The 14,928-nt window shown below is 45.0% G+C and overlaps 2 protein-coding genes across 2 annotated transcripts in view; both read right to left on the bottom strand.

Annotated features, from left to right (window-relative positions):
- The window catches only part of MYOM3 (myomesin 3), a 28,776-nt gene extending 26,315 nt beyond the window's left edge, over positions 1–2,461 (bottom strand). Inside the window, exons 1-2 of the mRNA XM_010117678.2 lie at positions 2,376–2,461; positions 138–271 (exon numbers count right to left, since the gene is read on the bottom strand). Coding sequence (XP_010115980.2) covers positions 138–244 — 107 coding nt within the window. The 5' untranslated portion in view covers positions 245–271; positions 2,376–2,461. The remainder of the gene's footprint in view (positions 1–137; positions 272–2,375) is intronic.
- A 5,211-nt stretch (positions 2,462–7,672) lies between these two features.
- IL22RA1 (interleukin 22 receptor subunit alpha 1) lies at positions 7,673–14,582 on the bottom strand. Its single transcript, XM_010117689.2, has 7 exons — positions 14,540–14,582; positions 12,201–12,333; positions 11,492–11,673; positions 10,175–10,359; positions 9,607–9,742; positions 9,242–9,363; positions 7,673–8,695 (listed from the first exon to the last, which is right to left on the bottom strand). The coding sequence occupies exons 1-7, from the start codon at positions 14,580–14,582 to the stop codon at positions 7,673–7,675; spliced, it is 1,824 nt and encodes a 607-aa protein (XP_010115991.2).
- Positions 14,583–14,928: the final 346 nt, after the last annotated feature.

The following is a 14,928-nucleotide window of genomic DNA, read 5'->3' as shown; positions in this document are numbered from 1 at the left end:
GCACATAAAAGAACCCAGACAAAGTTAGGAAATTTTGTAAACTTGAAATTAAACCAGTCTGTGAATGCTCAGTACTGAGTGTAGAAAGTCCTGTCTGGACCCAGTTTGCTCAGCCTGTCCCTGTTTCTGTGGCTTACCTGGTTTTGAACTTTTTCTTTCGAGTTGTGGAGGTCATTTGCAAGCTCTGTTGCCTCTCCTCCTTTTGCTCTTCCTCTCTGTGGTGGAAGAAGGTTCGGGTTCCCATGATGGGAAGTCAAAATGAACTTTCTTGCTGGAACAGAATAAGACATAAAGTGGCTTTCAAGTAAGACACCTTAACAAAATCTCCTTAAGTTACCATTACGTCCTTGCTTTGCTTTGATGGTCAAGGGCCGTCAATGAAAGTTCACATAATACCATCCTCTGGCATTTAAACTGTGAAAGGGGTTTGTTTCGTAATGCTTCTGTGGAAAATAGAATTAGATGACGAAATTAATAAATCTTTAAAGGCAGCTGAAGCTGTAACAGAGCAGTAGGTAGGCAGCATTTTATGGGTAGATTTGTTTTCCTAGGACTAATCTTATGCTCTAAATCTGGTGGATATTCTTCCAGGGAGTTCCATTAGATCAGACCCCCAATATAGCATGCAGACAAATGAGGAGCGTCGTGAAAAGGGAGCTCAGAGGGACATGGAAGACTAGGGACAAAATAAGGTATGGAACGTCAGATAGTGAGATACGGAGGAAAAGTTTAGAAAATAAGGAGTCTGGAAATAGGCTGTGACCTGCCGCTCGGGTTGTGATGACAGCGTGTTCTGACCCTGCCTGGATGTGCCCGGGGTTAGAGGAGGGATTGCTGCTGAACCGAACACACCGGCTGCTGTGCAGGAGTCACTTGGTGGCTGTGGCAGTTGGAAAATCCAGGTGGATTTTCTGGAACTAACCAGCTCCAGTTGCTGTTGCCTAAACAGAGCACTTCAGCTTGTGTTCCCATCTCCGTACCTGGGCTGCTGACAAGAACAGCTATAGCTCAGTACTTTAAGAGAACAGTGCTTTATCCAGTCCTTCGAGTGTATCCTGAGAGATCAGTGATTTCTTCTTACATCTTAGAAAAAGGTTGATAAACCATGGAGAAAACATAGCATCCTTCAGGACATTAGTCTCGAAGGAGTTGCTCAGTGAAGAACAGGATTTTCCCCCAAGTGATCCGAGAAGCCTCCCAGAAAGATCCCTCTCTTCCCGGTGAAGCATGGGGAGTGGGCATCAGCACTCTTGACTCCACCCGTCTCCTGCGGTACCTGCTAAAGGGCTAGGCTCTGCGGCAGCCTCTGCTCTGGGAATGAGCAGCGTGCTGCTTTTAGGCACCGACTAATGAGTGGGCATTAAACAGAAGTAAATTTTAAAAGTATTTCCCTTCTTCTCTCATTCTGTCCCGCAGTTGGTTCAGAAATGTACAGCGCAATCCTTAGACTATTCAGCTTTTCAGTTCTAAGAGCTTAGGTTACTTTATAAGAACAGGTTTGGAACTGTAATTGTTGCTGAATAGTATTTGTTCAGACATACTTGTGAATCTTTCCCTAGCTCATGTTCTGTTATTGAAATTTTCCCTTGGGAAATTTTGCACCTGGATTTTAGTTTTACTGCTTTCTAATCCTAAAGCAATAAAAAATACAAAACATCAGCTTTTGCTAGTAGTACAATTTTCTGTTAATGTAAACAGATTTCTTAAAAACAGTCCCTGGAAAAGCACAGTTATATGGAAAAGCAGAGCTGTTGTGGTAAATGCAAAATATCCCAAAATGCAAATGAAAATATGGAATTATCACAGTAACATTTCCTCTTCCTTGGAATAAACAAAGAAATATTGTCAAGTATAAGAAGAGAAAATAAACCAAGCTTTTATGGAAAAAAAAATCTCTGTAATTTCACAGAATACTACTCTCTTCAGGACTATTTCAGCTGCAGAATTACTCTGGGTGTCAGGTCTTTGTTTCCATTTTCATGAATAGTTACCAATCCAAGTTAATTTTTGCTATATAATGTTTTTTATTTTTTCGTGGAAAATTTTCAGTGCTCTGTAATCTGGCATTTATTGTAAAGTTACAGAGTTCTGATCTGCTAAAACCTGCACTTTTCAATCCAAGTATATAATTTTTTCTAAACACATCAGTAAACCACAACAGATTATTGTGAGAAAACATGAAGTAAACCAGTATTTTCATAAGAACAACACTAGAAAAACAGTAATGACACTTGAGAGCAGATACAGTCACGAAGCACAGTCTGTCTCTGAAGTGCAATTCAAATAAAGGGATCATACGAAGTAACGGATGCTGCTATGAAGATCATAAAATCCTGCTATAAACAGTAGTTTATTTACAGATAAGCCAAACTCACCCTGTGAAGACTACAGTGAGAGCGCCTGTCCTCATGAAAGAGAAAGGACAAAGGAGCGTTTCCTTCTCCCCGTTGATGACACTGAGAATGACTCTCCCTAAAAGAATGTTCCCCATGTTTGAGTGCCCATCCTGGAGCCTTAAATATAGCATCCCACCATGCCATCGCAGTGACAATGGGGAGACCCAGGCAGGGCTTACGCTCTTGGAGCGGTTACTGCAGTGGCAGCTAATCACAAACTCTTTTTCAAATCGGGCAAAATGCTGTAAGGAAAAACAGGTGCCTCCAAAATTCAGGCATCAGAGTATTGGATTATCCTCTGCTCATCTAGGATAGAAGCTCACAAAGCATCCAAAATGAATTATGAATATTTTAATCTCCTCCAGGAATTTCCCTGGGGTTAACATTGCCATTGCTGCATAATAGAGTGAAATAATTTCCTTTGACATCTCTTTAGTGAATGCCAGCTCCAGCCAAATTATGTCAGTGTATAATTAGATCAGGAGCTAACAACAGCTCTCATGTTTTGGTTGGCTGCGACTGTTGCACTTTCCTTACTACAGGCAAATGAAGGCTTGCTGCCCCGGCAGCGGGTGAGCTCGCACAGCCAGCTGCCCATGCTGGTGTCGAAGAGTCTGGGGCAGGGCAGAAGAACAGAGCCTGCTGTTTCTCCATTTATCCGAGATAGGCTTGGAGTTTCAGCAGTCAGGATAAACCCTTCCCAACAGCGTGAGAAGCGGGCGATATTTTTTGTGGTCTCAGAAGGAGACGTGAAGGTTTGAAAGTGGCGAAGCTCTGAGGCTGCAATACCAGTTTGGAGCCAGATGTTTTCCAGCTACATTTTATTAGCTGAGGAGTCAGCACGTCAGTAGCGGGCTTCTCTCAGCCACTCGAAGTGTGTAAGGAGGATATGCAAGAACACAAAATCACCATACTGGATGAAGCGTAAGGTCTGTTCAGCACGGTGTCCTGTCTCTTGAGAGTGGCCCGTAGCTTTTTCTGAGCTGGACAATGCTTTATTGTTGCTAACAGTCCTAGCCCCGTTACATTGCCTGATGCCTTTTTGAGCACTTTCTGACTGTAGCCCGCACAAGGCCTTGTGGCAATGACCACCGCCATCAAATCTGGCACCGTTTGAGTTACCCTGCCTGTTTCAGTAGGATCCATTTCTAAGCACCTTTGTTTGCTTCACCATCCAAATAAAACAAAGATGAAACCTAGCAGGATCAGCACTAGAGCTACAAGGTCTTCTGTGTGTGAAGTTTATTTAGTGGCTGTGTTTCGGACATTCCTGAGAAAGCAATAAACAGGTACTGTTGGGCAGGCCTGAGGGAACAGGTTTTGGTGTAAGCTGAGCTGTTAAAGTGAAGGAACACTTTTCTTTCATTGGTTTTGAACAACTGCATGACCACTTGAGTGCTTTCCTGAATTTTGTATTGTGAGAAGTAATGGGTAATTATCATCTGTTCTGCTTAATATTATTAATTTAATTAATCTTTGCCATATCAACCCTCTCTTGTATGATTTAAGGAGAATCTTAATTTATGCTCTCCTCATATGGATGCTGATCACTTTTGTCACCTTTTTCTTACAAAAATCTTACAGTCATGTCTCGCAGTTCTCATTGTCTCAGTCTGAGAAGAAAGAAGATATAGATGGACCTTTGAAATCCTCTGAACTAGCAAGTGTAAGGCCACTGCTTATCACTGTCACCCAGCTGCTGCAGTTCTGCTGCATCGTACCTCCCCGTCACCAACAGCCATGCTGTTAGGCCAACGTGATGCCAGAGCTAAGATACAAAGTCTCTTTTATCAGGGTCCCTAATACCTTCAGAGCTGCCCTCCACTCTGCCTCATTCTGTCTCCAGAATTTGGAGCTTTTCATTTGTTCCTTGAGTAAGATTTTCCTCAAAGGACTTGTTAAAAAATCATCAGTGATTTTTTACAGTCTTCAAACAGGGCACCTTTCAGTGCCAGAAGAAATAACGAGCAAATAACGAGGGAGAACGTGAGCTGCAGTCTGCAGCGATGTGTTCATCTCTGCGCAAGGATCCCCGGCGAGCTGCGACAGGGCTGCTGGCGTGGGGAGCGGCCAAGTGACAGCTCCCAGATTTAGCTGAGAAGACAAAGAGCAATACTGCGCTATAGGGTTACAGCTGCCACCTGCTATGCTGATACCCAGTGACAACTGGAGCTGCAATGCTCACCTGTCATCGTCGGGACATCTGCCGAGGAATAAGTACGGCCTTTGTGGCAAGGCACTGCTAGTTTTTATTATCTAGAGCTATCAGAAATGGTATCTGGAAAAGTCAAGATAAATGAGGGACAGTAGAGGTTAGATACAGATGGCTTCCCTGGGAAGACCTTTGGAACAAAGTTGAAATCCTGCTGTTTATCTGAAAATGTCCTCACACAGAATAAGAATGAGACGATTTGATCCTGCTGTAGCTGTTTGCTGTGGTGCATTTTGAACCAAACAAGGCTATCAATTTGATTATGAAAAGCAATAAAGCAGAAGGCGATAAGGTCAACACATGTTGATGGGGGATGGATGAGTGCTTTCCTTGCACAGCTACAATAAAGCTCAGGGGCGTCAACACCTCTTTCCAAGCTTTTCCAAAGAGAAATAGTTTTAGAAGGGATGATCTCCTGCTAAATTTTAGAGGTGACTCATGAGACAAGAATTGGTCTCCTCCTGCTTAGTATATCAAAGCCTACAAGACAAATATTGACTTGGCCGTGATCAGAGCAGGAAGTTGAGAATATTGCTGTCGATCACCTCCTTAAGACAGGGCTCACAGAGTCTCTCTGAAGTGCGTCCCCTGTTCATTACAGGCACTGCTGTTCGGGGTAGAACAGATGAGGACAGGAGGGGGCAAGAGCTGGGTTGTAAGCCTTTAAGCTCATTCCTGCCATAAGCAGCCTTTGAGTGTAGTCAGAAGCAATGTAGCGTTTAAGGTATTTAAGGCGCCCGAAGAAGAGATCGACGTCCCAGCTGTGGGACACTTTGCATCTTCAGGCAGCTACATACCTTCTAAAAATCTAGTTCTAGGCTTTCTGTGCCTCAGTTCCCATCTCTCCTTCTGAGGCACCAAGACGATACATTTCTTAAGGGCTGGACATGATCAGATGCTGTGGCAGTGGGTCTGCAGAGGGATTTGAAAATGCTTTTAAATAGAAAATGTTGTAATTTTTAGCAGCATGTTCAAGTGCTCTCCTAAGGCCCCCCTTCCCTCCTGCACCATGCTGCCCATGCTGCCCCTGGGCTGAGGGTTATGTTTCACAACATAAGCCAAAATGTAGACATTGTGGCATTGGATTATTCCCTGAGTAGCATCACTGGGAATGTTGTTGACACAAGATACGCAGCCCACAGGCAACTCTAAATAAGGGAATTGGCATCACTGGCTTGAAATGCAGCCTCTCCAAGGGGGAGCTGGTGAGGCAGAACGTTACCCCTGGGGTCTCGCGCTCCTCGGAAACAACACAGCTGGGCTGCTGCGGCTCCTACGGCCGCAGCATTTCTGTGTGTATTGTTTTTGATGGTATAGTTTGGAGACATGAAACAGCTCAAACGACATTCCACAAAACCTTTGATACTGAATGGTATGAAGTAAAGCCAGCACAATGGAACCGTCCTTCCTGGTTGCTGCCCAGACCATGCACGTATGCACACCTTTCACACCCTGTGCCGTGCCAGCTCTTCACCACATACGACGTTTCGACCTTTTGGCCTCATATAACACGGCCAAACTGCTTTGTTTGTTACTGATGCTGGAGTTAGGAGCTGAACCTTTGCCTGTAAAGTTTCTAAGACTATTCCTTTAGTCCTGGGTTGAATCATCAAACCCCTTTACTTCATAAAGCTACGGTTTATTTGCAAAATCACACCCAAGCAAATTGAATTTAGCCTTTAGCCTCAGCTTCCCTGGACTGAGAAAACACCTGAGTGTGCTCATGGTGAGAACAGCTGAGTTTTGCTTCTGGTCGGCCTTTCTCTGGCAGTGCTTTTCAAGCGAGTACTTCCCCATGCCATTCAAAGCCTTGCTTATTCCTAGAAATGGTTTCATTTTCCCCTAAAACTGATGTCATCAGACACTCACACTTCTTCAGCACACCTGTGGAAACCAACAGGGTGAACTATGTTTTCCTCTTACTGAAAAGTAATCGCCTCCTCTGTCGCCTGAGTAAATGCCAATTAGCTTGCTTGTGGTAAAGGTGCAGTGCTAAAGGAATTTGGCCCTCGGCTGACATTGATTTTGGTTCATTCCAGCCCTGGAGGTGGGTGTGCTGGTAACAGCAGCGGAGGAGGGCTCTGCAGTCGTAGGCTCCTCTCCATCATGCAACTGCAGCGTGTTCCTCTTAGTGACAGTGAGGGGCGGAGGAAGCAGCTCAGGACCTCCCTTGTCTCCTTCGTAGGTTACCGAGTGCGTGAATTGAGATTAGCGTAAACCAGGTGGAGGGCTGAACTGAGACTGGTGTAAATCCTCACGTTCCTGCCTGTGTGGGATGTGGTCCTAGCTGCTTCGTCCTTGGGGATTTCAAGGGAAGAAGAGAACGCGTGAGTATTTCAGAGCAAGAAATGAGCAGCAGCTGAGAAATATATCAGGACTGGGCCAAGACCACATTAATCTGTTGCACAGACAGAAAAGGCACTACCTGTCTACAAACGTTAAAGCACAGCGGGACAGGGAACATGTAGTTTCGCAGAATGGCTGCATCAGGAGCTGTTACCGGTTTCAATGACTGCTTTAAGGGCAAAGTCCATTTCGTGGAATTAGCCTATTGTTTTGCACAAGTCATGTATCCAAGGGTAGAACACCAATATATATTTAATTCTTTTACTGTGCCATAATATATTTAATTCTTTTATCTTTCCATAGATCTACATTTGAATTTCTTCAAAGGGTGCATATATCTGGGACCTGGATTTTTGATGTTGGAAAAGAGCACCTACGGTTTCTATTGTGAACTTTGCTAAATTTTCAGTAAATGGAATCCAGGATTTCAACTTGAATCTTAACTCAGCTTTTAAAGTAGCCCAATTCATAATTGATTTGAAGAATATCCTAGACCTGTTACTTAAGTGCACAGATAGAGTATTACCGTGTACCAATAATAATTTTGTAAGGAAAGGCACCTCTCTCCACCACAGCACAGTAGTGGAAGCAGTGACAACTCCGTGCCACGCTCATACATCCCAGATTAGCCATGCTCGTTTGCATTGGGCCGTTTGCAGGGTAGGCTACCATTTCATGCAGGCACACATAATCTGGATTTTAATATCATCAAGTCATCCTAATAAAATTCTGCAGTTTCATCCTGATCCCACGCTACTTTCAAGTCCAAATCTTTGAACAGCATAGTGAGAGGAGTGCCATTGTCCCGGCCTGAGACAGTGTCTTGGGACACAACGTTATGCAGTTTTGTGCAGCTCAGCTCCTCTGTTGCTGTTAACGTTTCTGTTTCCTGAGTGTCTGGGAACTGCAATTTATTTGCAGAATGTGAGAATGAATCCGGCAACATCCACCGCTCTGTGTTGTTCTCTCTAGGGAAGTTGTTACCAGAACGGACTGAGAAAAGGAGGGTTGCTGATGGCGATGGCAGTCCTTCGTCCTCTGGAACACGGTCCACTTTCGTTGAAGGCAGTAGCAGAGGCAGTTCTGCTGTCTGTCCTATATAGCATTCCCCTTGTTCCAGCAGAGACAGTGACAGCTGGGATGCGTGCACTTTACTTTCCATCCCACCAGTCTGCAACAGCAGTTGCTGTGTTTGCGCAGGGTTTCCCTGGAAGAGAGCTGACTCTCGTGTGTCACTGCTGTTCCACAATGCCAAGTTTGGCCTCTGTTCCTTATAACTCCAGTGGCTGCAGCTATTGCCCAGCATCTGGGTTACGACCTTTCCACCAACAAAACTATCTGGAGAAACTCCCTTTAGCATTTGGTTTGGCTGCAAATTCTTCTTGTCGACACAGTCTGTGCCTTCAACACACACGCCATAGGTTGGGGGCACAGTGCTGCTGGCTGCGGCAGGTGGAACGCTTTGCTCAGCTCTTTGAGGAGCATAACCAGTGGGAGCTGTGCTTGCCAAGCAGGGTGGCTGAGCGGGCAGCTGGAGTGTCCGTACGTCCATCTGTTGCTGATAGGCGGTTTCTGGTGGATGGAAAGACCACGGTGGCTCCAGTGCTCTGTCCAAATGTTGGCTGATTTGTGGTAACTGCACTTCGGGGATGGGAAGTGAAGGCTTAGTTAAATTAATAGGCTTTATAATATGTTCCACGGTCAGTGTAAGAGGCTGGAACGATGAAACCCCTCTGAAGTCCTGTTGAAGTAGATAGACAAACATGAATTAGTAACAAGAAGCTTGACTTTGAAGGGTTGCTTTATATTCTTTAACATTTTCTTTGGAGAAATATCAGTAAAAAACAGTAACAACCACCAGGGATCTGCTCCATTGACAAAAGAACTCTGGTTTTTTCCTGGGGAATGACACTTCAGAGGAATACAGATGTCTCTCATTATGCATCAGGGCAACCGTGCAGTCCTAAAACATGTAAATCAAATTGCCACTTAAAAATCGGAAACCAAAATCTTAGAAAACTAGTGAAAATTTCAGAAGGGGCATGTCTGAGGGTCTGTGATTTTGAGAGCTGTTCTAACACATTGGTGAAGAGCCCTACTCTCCTCTAGGAATAACATACGCAGGCTCTTTCTTTTGAGAGAATAACCAAGAGTCTTCAAATCTGCGGGCGTCTTTGCTGTCTTGCTTTACAGCTCTCTACCTGTGGCAGAACGATCAGATTTAAACTGCCAGTCGTCGGCAGTGATTTCCTAGACAACGCTGCTGCAGGGGCTTAGGAGCACTTACCAGAGACGTAGGCTGTGCACTGTGTTGCTTGACGTATTTACAGATCCCATAGACAATAGCAGCAAACACCAGTCCGGCGCAGAACGCGAGTGCCACGAAGCAGTAGAGAAGCCACGTGTTGTCTGGTTAGGGGGAAGAGAACAAGTGCAAAACGTAGCTTCAGAGAGCTGGCTTAGAAAACCTGCCTGGGACTGGCTGCATTGCGGTGCAGGTCTGGTCTCAGGGCTAGATTTTAAATTAGGAGAGTCAACGCTGCTTCAAGATCTTTAGCAAGGCTATGTTATTTTATACCAGCCAAAAATCGGTCTCTTTGTGTAGCCAGTATCCCCGCTGGACTTTTAAATGAGCAGAGTTAACAGCCTCACCTGCTAGTGTTTTAACCCAAAATACTTGAGTCCTGCTGCTTCTCTGGAGGAGATAGATATATACTGTTCCATTATAGTCAGTGTCTGGGTCCAAGTTGGAAACTTCAAATTCTTTGTTGTGCTCATTCTTTGTCCACTATTTAAAATAAAGGCAGATTCTGTATTTTAGCACGATTAAATGCATAGAAATTCTTCAAATCAGATTGCAAAATTCAGCATAACTAATAAGGTGCTATAGGACTGTAATAATTCTGTACGTATGGAATTCTAAAGATATAATTTGTTTTCTACTGTTACTGTATTTACTTTTTGCATTTCAGTTCCTTACGACTTGAACTTATTAAGCAATAATCTTTTTGAATCATCAGCGGCTTTGCTTTTTGCTGCTTACACAGTACCCTGGGAAACTCCAGTTTCCTTTCCAGAATTTTAAAGGAAAAAGACTCTGAGACTTTGCCTTGTAGATCAGAAATCTCATCCATCATTTATAAGCTCTGAGATCCTTCTCCAGCTTATGGGAAATCTGATTCACAGAAGTCGTGGCCAAGTGACGGGAGGTTGTCTTTACCTTTTGGTGTGTCCTTTGGTTGAATATTGTTAAGTGATATTCAACAGCACCGAATTTGCTACAAATGTCCTCTACGGTCAGCTGGCGGTCATCCTCCCCTCTCAGCGGAGTATAGGGGGGCCGTATAAGAAACTTTATGGACCGTACATAAGGGATATACTCCACTTCTGGAGCTCCAATAATAGCTGGAAAAGGCAGAACAGGCAGTGTCAGCTGTTAAGATTAAAGCTGATACATTGTCAGATCATCTTATACGCATCTCATACATACAGCCCGGAGTCACTGTGAATTATTACTTCTGTTTATATACAAAAGGTATTTGAGCTGTATTTCACTGAGCACAGGAGAAATCAGGCAACTGGAGATATTGTTTTCCCTGGGGGTTCTGCCCAGTGTTTGTCCCTAGAAATTCTTACCCCAGGCTTTTCCTTGGGACCATGTTCTCACTGCTTCCGTGTTGCTTCCCCGTCCTGCGCAAGGACATCCTCCTTCATGCGTGTGTGATAAGTGTGAAATCCCACCACAGGGCACTCGGTTAACTGCTGCCTAAATTTCTGTTCCCATCCTACGTCAGATGTTGGTTTTGGAGTAGTTAAGCTCTTTTGTATCTACGCTTACCTTCAGTGAAAGGCATGTGCTACACCCAACATTTAAACAGAGGTTTAACCCAGTCTATAACAGACATTTAAAAGCAGCATTCAGTATTCATCCAAGGCCATGTAGCTTGAAAACATCAAACTGAACAGAATGGCTCCTGATTTTCAGGAGTTCACATGTCATAGCGTCTGTGACTGTATTACTGGCTGTCCTCAGGTTGCCCATCATAGAATCACAGGATGATTTGGATGAGAAGGGACCGTTAAAGCCCACCCGGTCCAACCCCCTGCCAGGAGCAGGGACATCTCCAACCAGATCAGGTTGCTCAGAGCCCCGGCCAACCTGGCCTGGAATGTTTCCAGGGATGGGGCATCCACCACCTCTCTGGGCACCCTGGGCCAGTGCTCCACCACCCTCATGTCTCTTACTAGTTTACTTCTGCCTCTCATCAGCCTTAATAGCAGTTCTTCCTTCAAGGAAATCTGGCTTTTACTTTTCTCTTCTAATCCCATTTTGGTGTGGGACCCCAGGGAAGGCCCTGCCCATTTGCTCATTTGCCTCCTTGCCTAATAACAAGATTCTTCAGGCCTTCACTCCCTTCCTATAGAAGATAGAGTCTTGCAATCCCGAAACTAGAGGAAATGCTGTCCTAAACGTCACTGAGACTTTGAATAAATCCCTAGCAACCAGAATTTAATCGATTTTGGCAGCGGTACGTACTTTCTTTCCTGGGCTCAAATCTTTCTGAGCGCACCCAGCTGGAGGAGCAGTAGTTCTGGCCAGCGGCCCGCACCCGGGCGTAGTAATGCTCCGTGAAGTTTTCTGTTTCGCGAGTGAGATTGCAGAAGGGCTGCGTGATACTCTGGCACTCACGCTTGTTAAGCCAGAGTTTTTCTCCATACCTTGGGACAAAAAAGGCTTTTAGTCTGTTTGGTAGAACAGATGCAATACAACCCTTCTCCAGAATGATCCTCTCAGGCTGTTTTTCCAACTCTTTAACGCCGAATGATTGCACGCAAGTTTGCTGCAGAGTTTGCAGACTTACCCAGAGGCAACAACGCTATTGTGTAACTCTGGTCTCATTTCTCTTACTTCTAGTGACTGAACCAGAGGAAGACAATTGCTGTTACCTGTGCTTACAGGTGAGGAAACTACAGAATAAAGAGGAGGAAGTTGCTGAAGGCAAAGAGTGGCTCAGTAATGGAGTAAAGCTGGTAACCCAAGATGTAAAAGTATTTGCTTAACTGAGCACCATCCACCAGTTTAAATAATCCTGTCCTTTACTGAGTTCTTGTCTAAGCAGAACCATTTCCGTAGCAGTAAAACAAGCAGCAGACACAGCAAAATCTACTTGTCTTTCTTGGCCCTTCTCTTTCTGAGAATAGTGGCCCTGAGAACCGAACTCCAAAACGAAGCAAACTTCACATACTGTTTGTATTGGACATCAAATACAGTGCCAGGAGGAATATCTGCTTCAGTTTCCCATGTCAGGATGTTCTCAAAGTTTGTAGAAGAAAACGCTGCATGTTTCAGACATGATGACCTCTCTGTAGTCACAACGCCTAGGGGAGCAAGGAAACTAGTATTAAAATGCATATTGTGGCATCTCAGCCCTCAGATGCATGTAAGTCCAACGCTGCTCAGCCTTCTAGTGAACAGAAATATCAGGCATGCCGATTCCAGTTTGCTAGGGATGGGCTGCAAAGCAGAAGCTTCAACAGAACAGGAACCCAAACTGTGCATGCATCACCGAATCCGCCTTGCAGATTGTTGAATCATCCCAAAGGAATGTAAGTCAGGAATTTTTGCAGAAAGACTTCAAAAACTCAGAGTCAGAAAGAGAATCTTTGAGTTCCTTATCAGGTTTCATTTAAAGCAGTTAAATTGCTGGAAAACTAAGAATGACCACCTGTTTCAAGGCTAGATTCATGTCTGTGAGTGTCTCTGCTTTCTGCCCGTACTCAGTAATACGCTGAGACGAGTTTCACATCAGAGATGTGACTGCCATTGACCTCTCGTGCTCCATGTTTTATTGGAGGGAGACTGCCTGTACAGAGCGACACGCAAAGGCCTGATGCCTGGACTCTGAGCTGGGTGTGCCGGGGTGAAAGCAAACAACTCACTCTCTGCTTTCTAAGCCCTGTGCCTCTTCCCCACGCAGGATGGGTTCTGGCTCTGGTAAGCAGAAATGTCACTTCCCCTGGGAAACGTGTCCCTGCTCTGAGCTGCCTCTGTAGAGCAGAGCGCCGCCATGATCCACCTGCAGCAAAGGGGCTACGAGCAGGCGCTGCAGAGGAGCGTCTGGAGACCCTTGGCTCTCTCCTGTCCTGAGAATACACACAGCAAAATTTTCTCATGGCTGATTCACGAAACATTCTAACTTGGAGAGTAACTTTCAGAATTTATAAGCTCTAAATTTGAATTATAGACACATCCTCAAAGATAGGTAATGCATACATTGCTCAGCTCTTGGTTTGCAGTATTGATAAACACCCTGAACTTGACTGGGCTTCAGCCTGCGCTTGCTGAAAACCAACAGTCCCATCATGGTGCTCTAAATGGGCACTCGAAACCAATGTGTCCCCCATGAGAAAGTGATGTGAGAAGCAGGTAACAGTAGCATGATTTTACAGATGGGAAAACTGAGGACCAGGACGGGGGGGACTTGGACAAGATCACACTGAGCAGTTGTGGTAGAGCAGGGACTAAGCCACACCGATTCCTGGGTCCTCGCTCCAAGCTTTCCCACCGGCTGCCTCCGTGGAGGAGGACTGAGTGTCAGCAGTTTAGGCTCGCCGTGCTGTACAGGAGGAGAATTAGGCAGAAGGGCATAGATCCACTTCTTAGTCTTGTTGTATATGGCATTTTGTCAGGGAAGCAATGCAGAAACGAATTGCAATCTAGTCTAAATTTTGTCCTAACCTCCTCTGCAGCTCAGCGCTTGCCTCTGCTCACACAAGACTCAGAACAATCTTCCTGGCGAGGCAGAAATGCAACCGTCTGTACAGCATGGGTGGGCTGCCCTGTCTGGGCACCATGAAAACTGAGTCGCCACTACCCTGATCGTATCAGAAGGAGGAAATCGCCATCTTCCCACGTTTATCCATACTAAAACACAGTTATGCAAAGCAGTGTAACACAAACACAGTCGAGTGTGGACAGGGGAAAACCAGGATATTTCACAATGTGGAAGTCTCTGTGTTTTAGAAGTTTCCAAAGGCGCCTTCCCTCCAGTACAAGATCAGGGACACAACAGCAGATGAATTAGAAGGTATCTTGCTGAGAAACTGGCATTTGGAAACATAGCAGGTTTATCCTTGATTCACCCAGGAGTGAGTTTGCCACATCTAGAGTAGGATTCAATGACTTGTATGGATACGTTATTTGTTTGTAACTCTTTTGAGATCAGGGCTGTTCTTGTATTCATTTCCAGCTCTGTTTAAGATGCAGGGGGACTGATCCAAAGCCCCCTGAAGTCAGTGAATATCATTTACTCTGTAGGATTTGGGTTGTAACACACCAGTGGCAAACACTTTGAAGTGAAGGAATCTTTTCTTCTCCCTACTAATCCTTCAAGCACTGAGCACACCAACGGTACTTTGAAAATATCGAAGGGAGAGAGCAACACAGAAGAGAGCTTTTGAACAACCTCAGACAACAGCTTATTCTCTAGGTCTTCTTTCAGTAAACATGATCAAACTGCCTCCCATATACAGGTCAAACAGAAACAACCATGGTCAGCGATAGGAAAGGAGAATCAGGACTTACCGACCACTGCAAGTGTAGCCAAGACGATCAGGAATCGCTTCATGAATAACTATGCAAGCTGAGCTGGGAGAGCAGGCAGTCGATCCCGTGTGCAGGTGATTCACCTTTTACGAGAGCTAAATTCTTGTTTGTGAGGCCAGGTTGGACTTGTTGCTCAGTTACAGGCTGCAGAGCTACTATCCTGTCTGCATTCGGATCCGAGATCGCCAGCTAAAGGTGTGTGCGCATGTGTAAGAGAGAATGTGAGAGTGACAGCAGGAGCACCTCTCCCCTTCTGAGTATGCACACCTAACTGTACGAAGGTGCACAAGCCAGAGGCTTAGAAAATCCCTGGCTTTTGAAAGAGAGCCAAATACCATTTTGCTGATAAAGAGCTTCCTGCCTAAAAG

The sequence above is a fragment of the Chlamydotis macqueenii genome, chromosome 22, assembly GCF_036417535.1.
Source record: "Chlamydotis macqueenii isolate bChlMac1 chromosome 22, bChlMac1.mat, whole genome shotgun sequence".
NCBI lineage: Eukaryota > Metazoa > Chordata > Aves > Otidiformes > Otididae > Chlamydotis > Chlamydotis macqueenii.
Note: the sequence above shows the minus strand (reverse complement) of the source record. Positions and strands in the feature narration are given on the sequence as shown.

What these genes read in the sequence shown, in the direction of transcription:
- IL22RA1 (XM_010117689.2), bottom strand. Translation starts at nt 14,582, where the DNA reads ATGAAGCGATTCCTGATCGTCTTGGCTACACTTGCAGTGGTCG. An exon ending in GGCTACACTTGCAGTGGTCG is followed by an intron (nt 12,334 to 14,539) that starts GTAAGTCCTGAT and finishes TTGCTCCCCTAG; the next exon opens with GCGTTGTGACTACAGAGAGG. An exon ending in ATTTGAGCCCAGGAAAGAAA is followed by an intron (nt 10,360 to 11,491) that starts GTACGTACCGCT and finishes TGCCTTTTCCAG; the next exon opens with CTATTATTGGAGCTCCAGAA.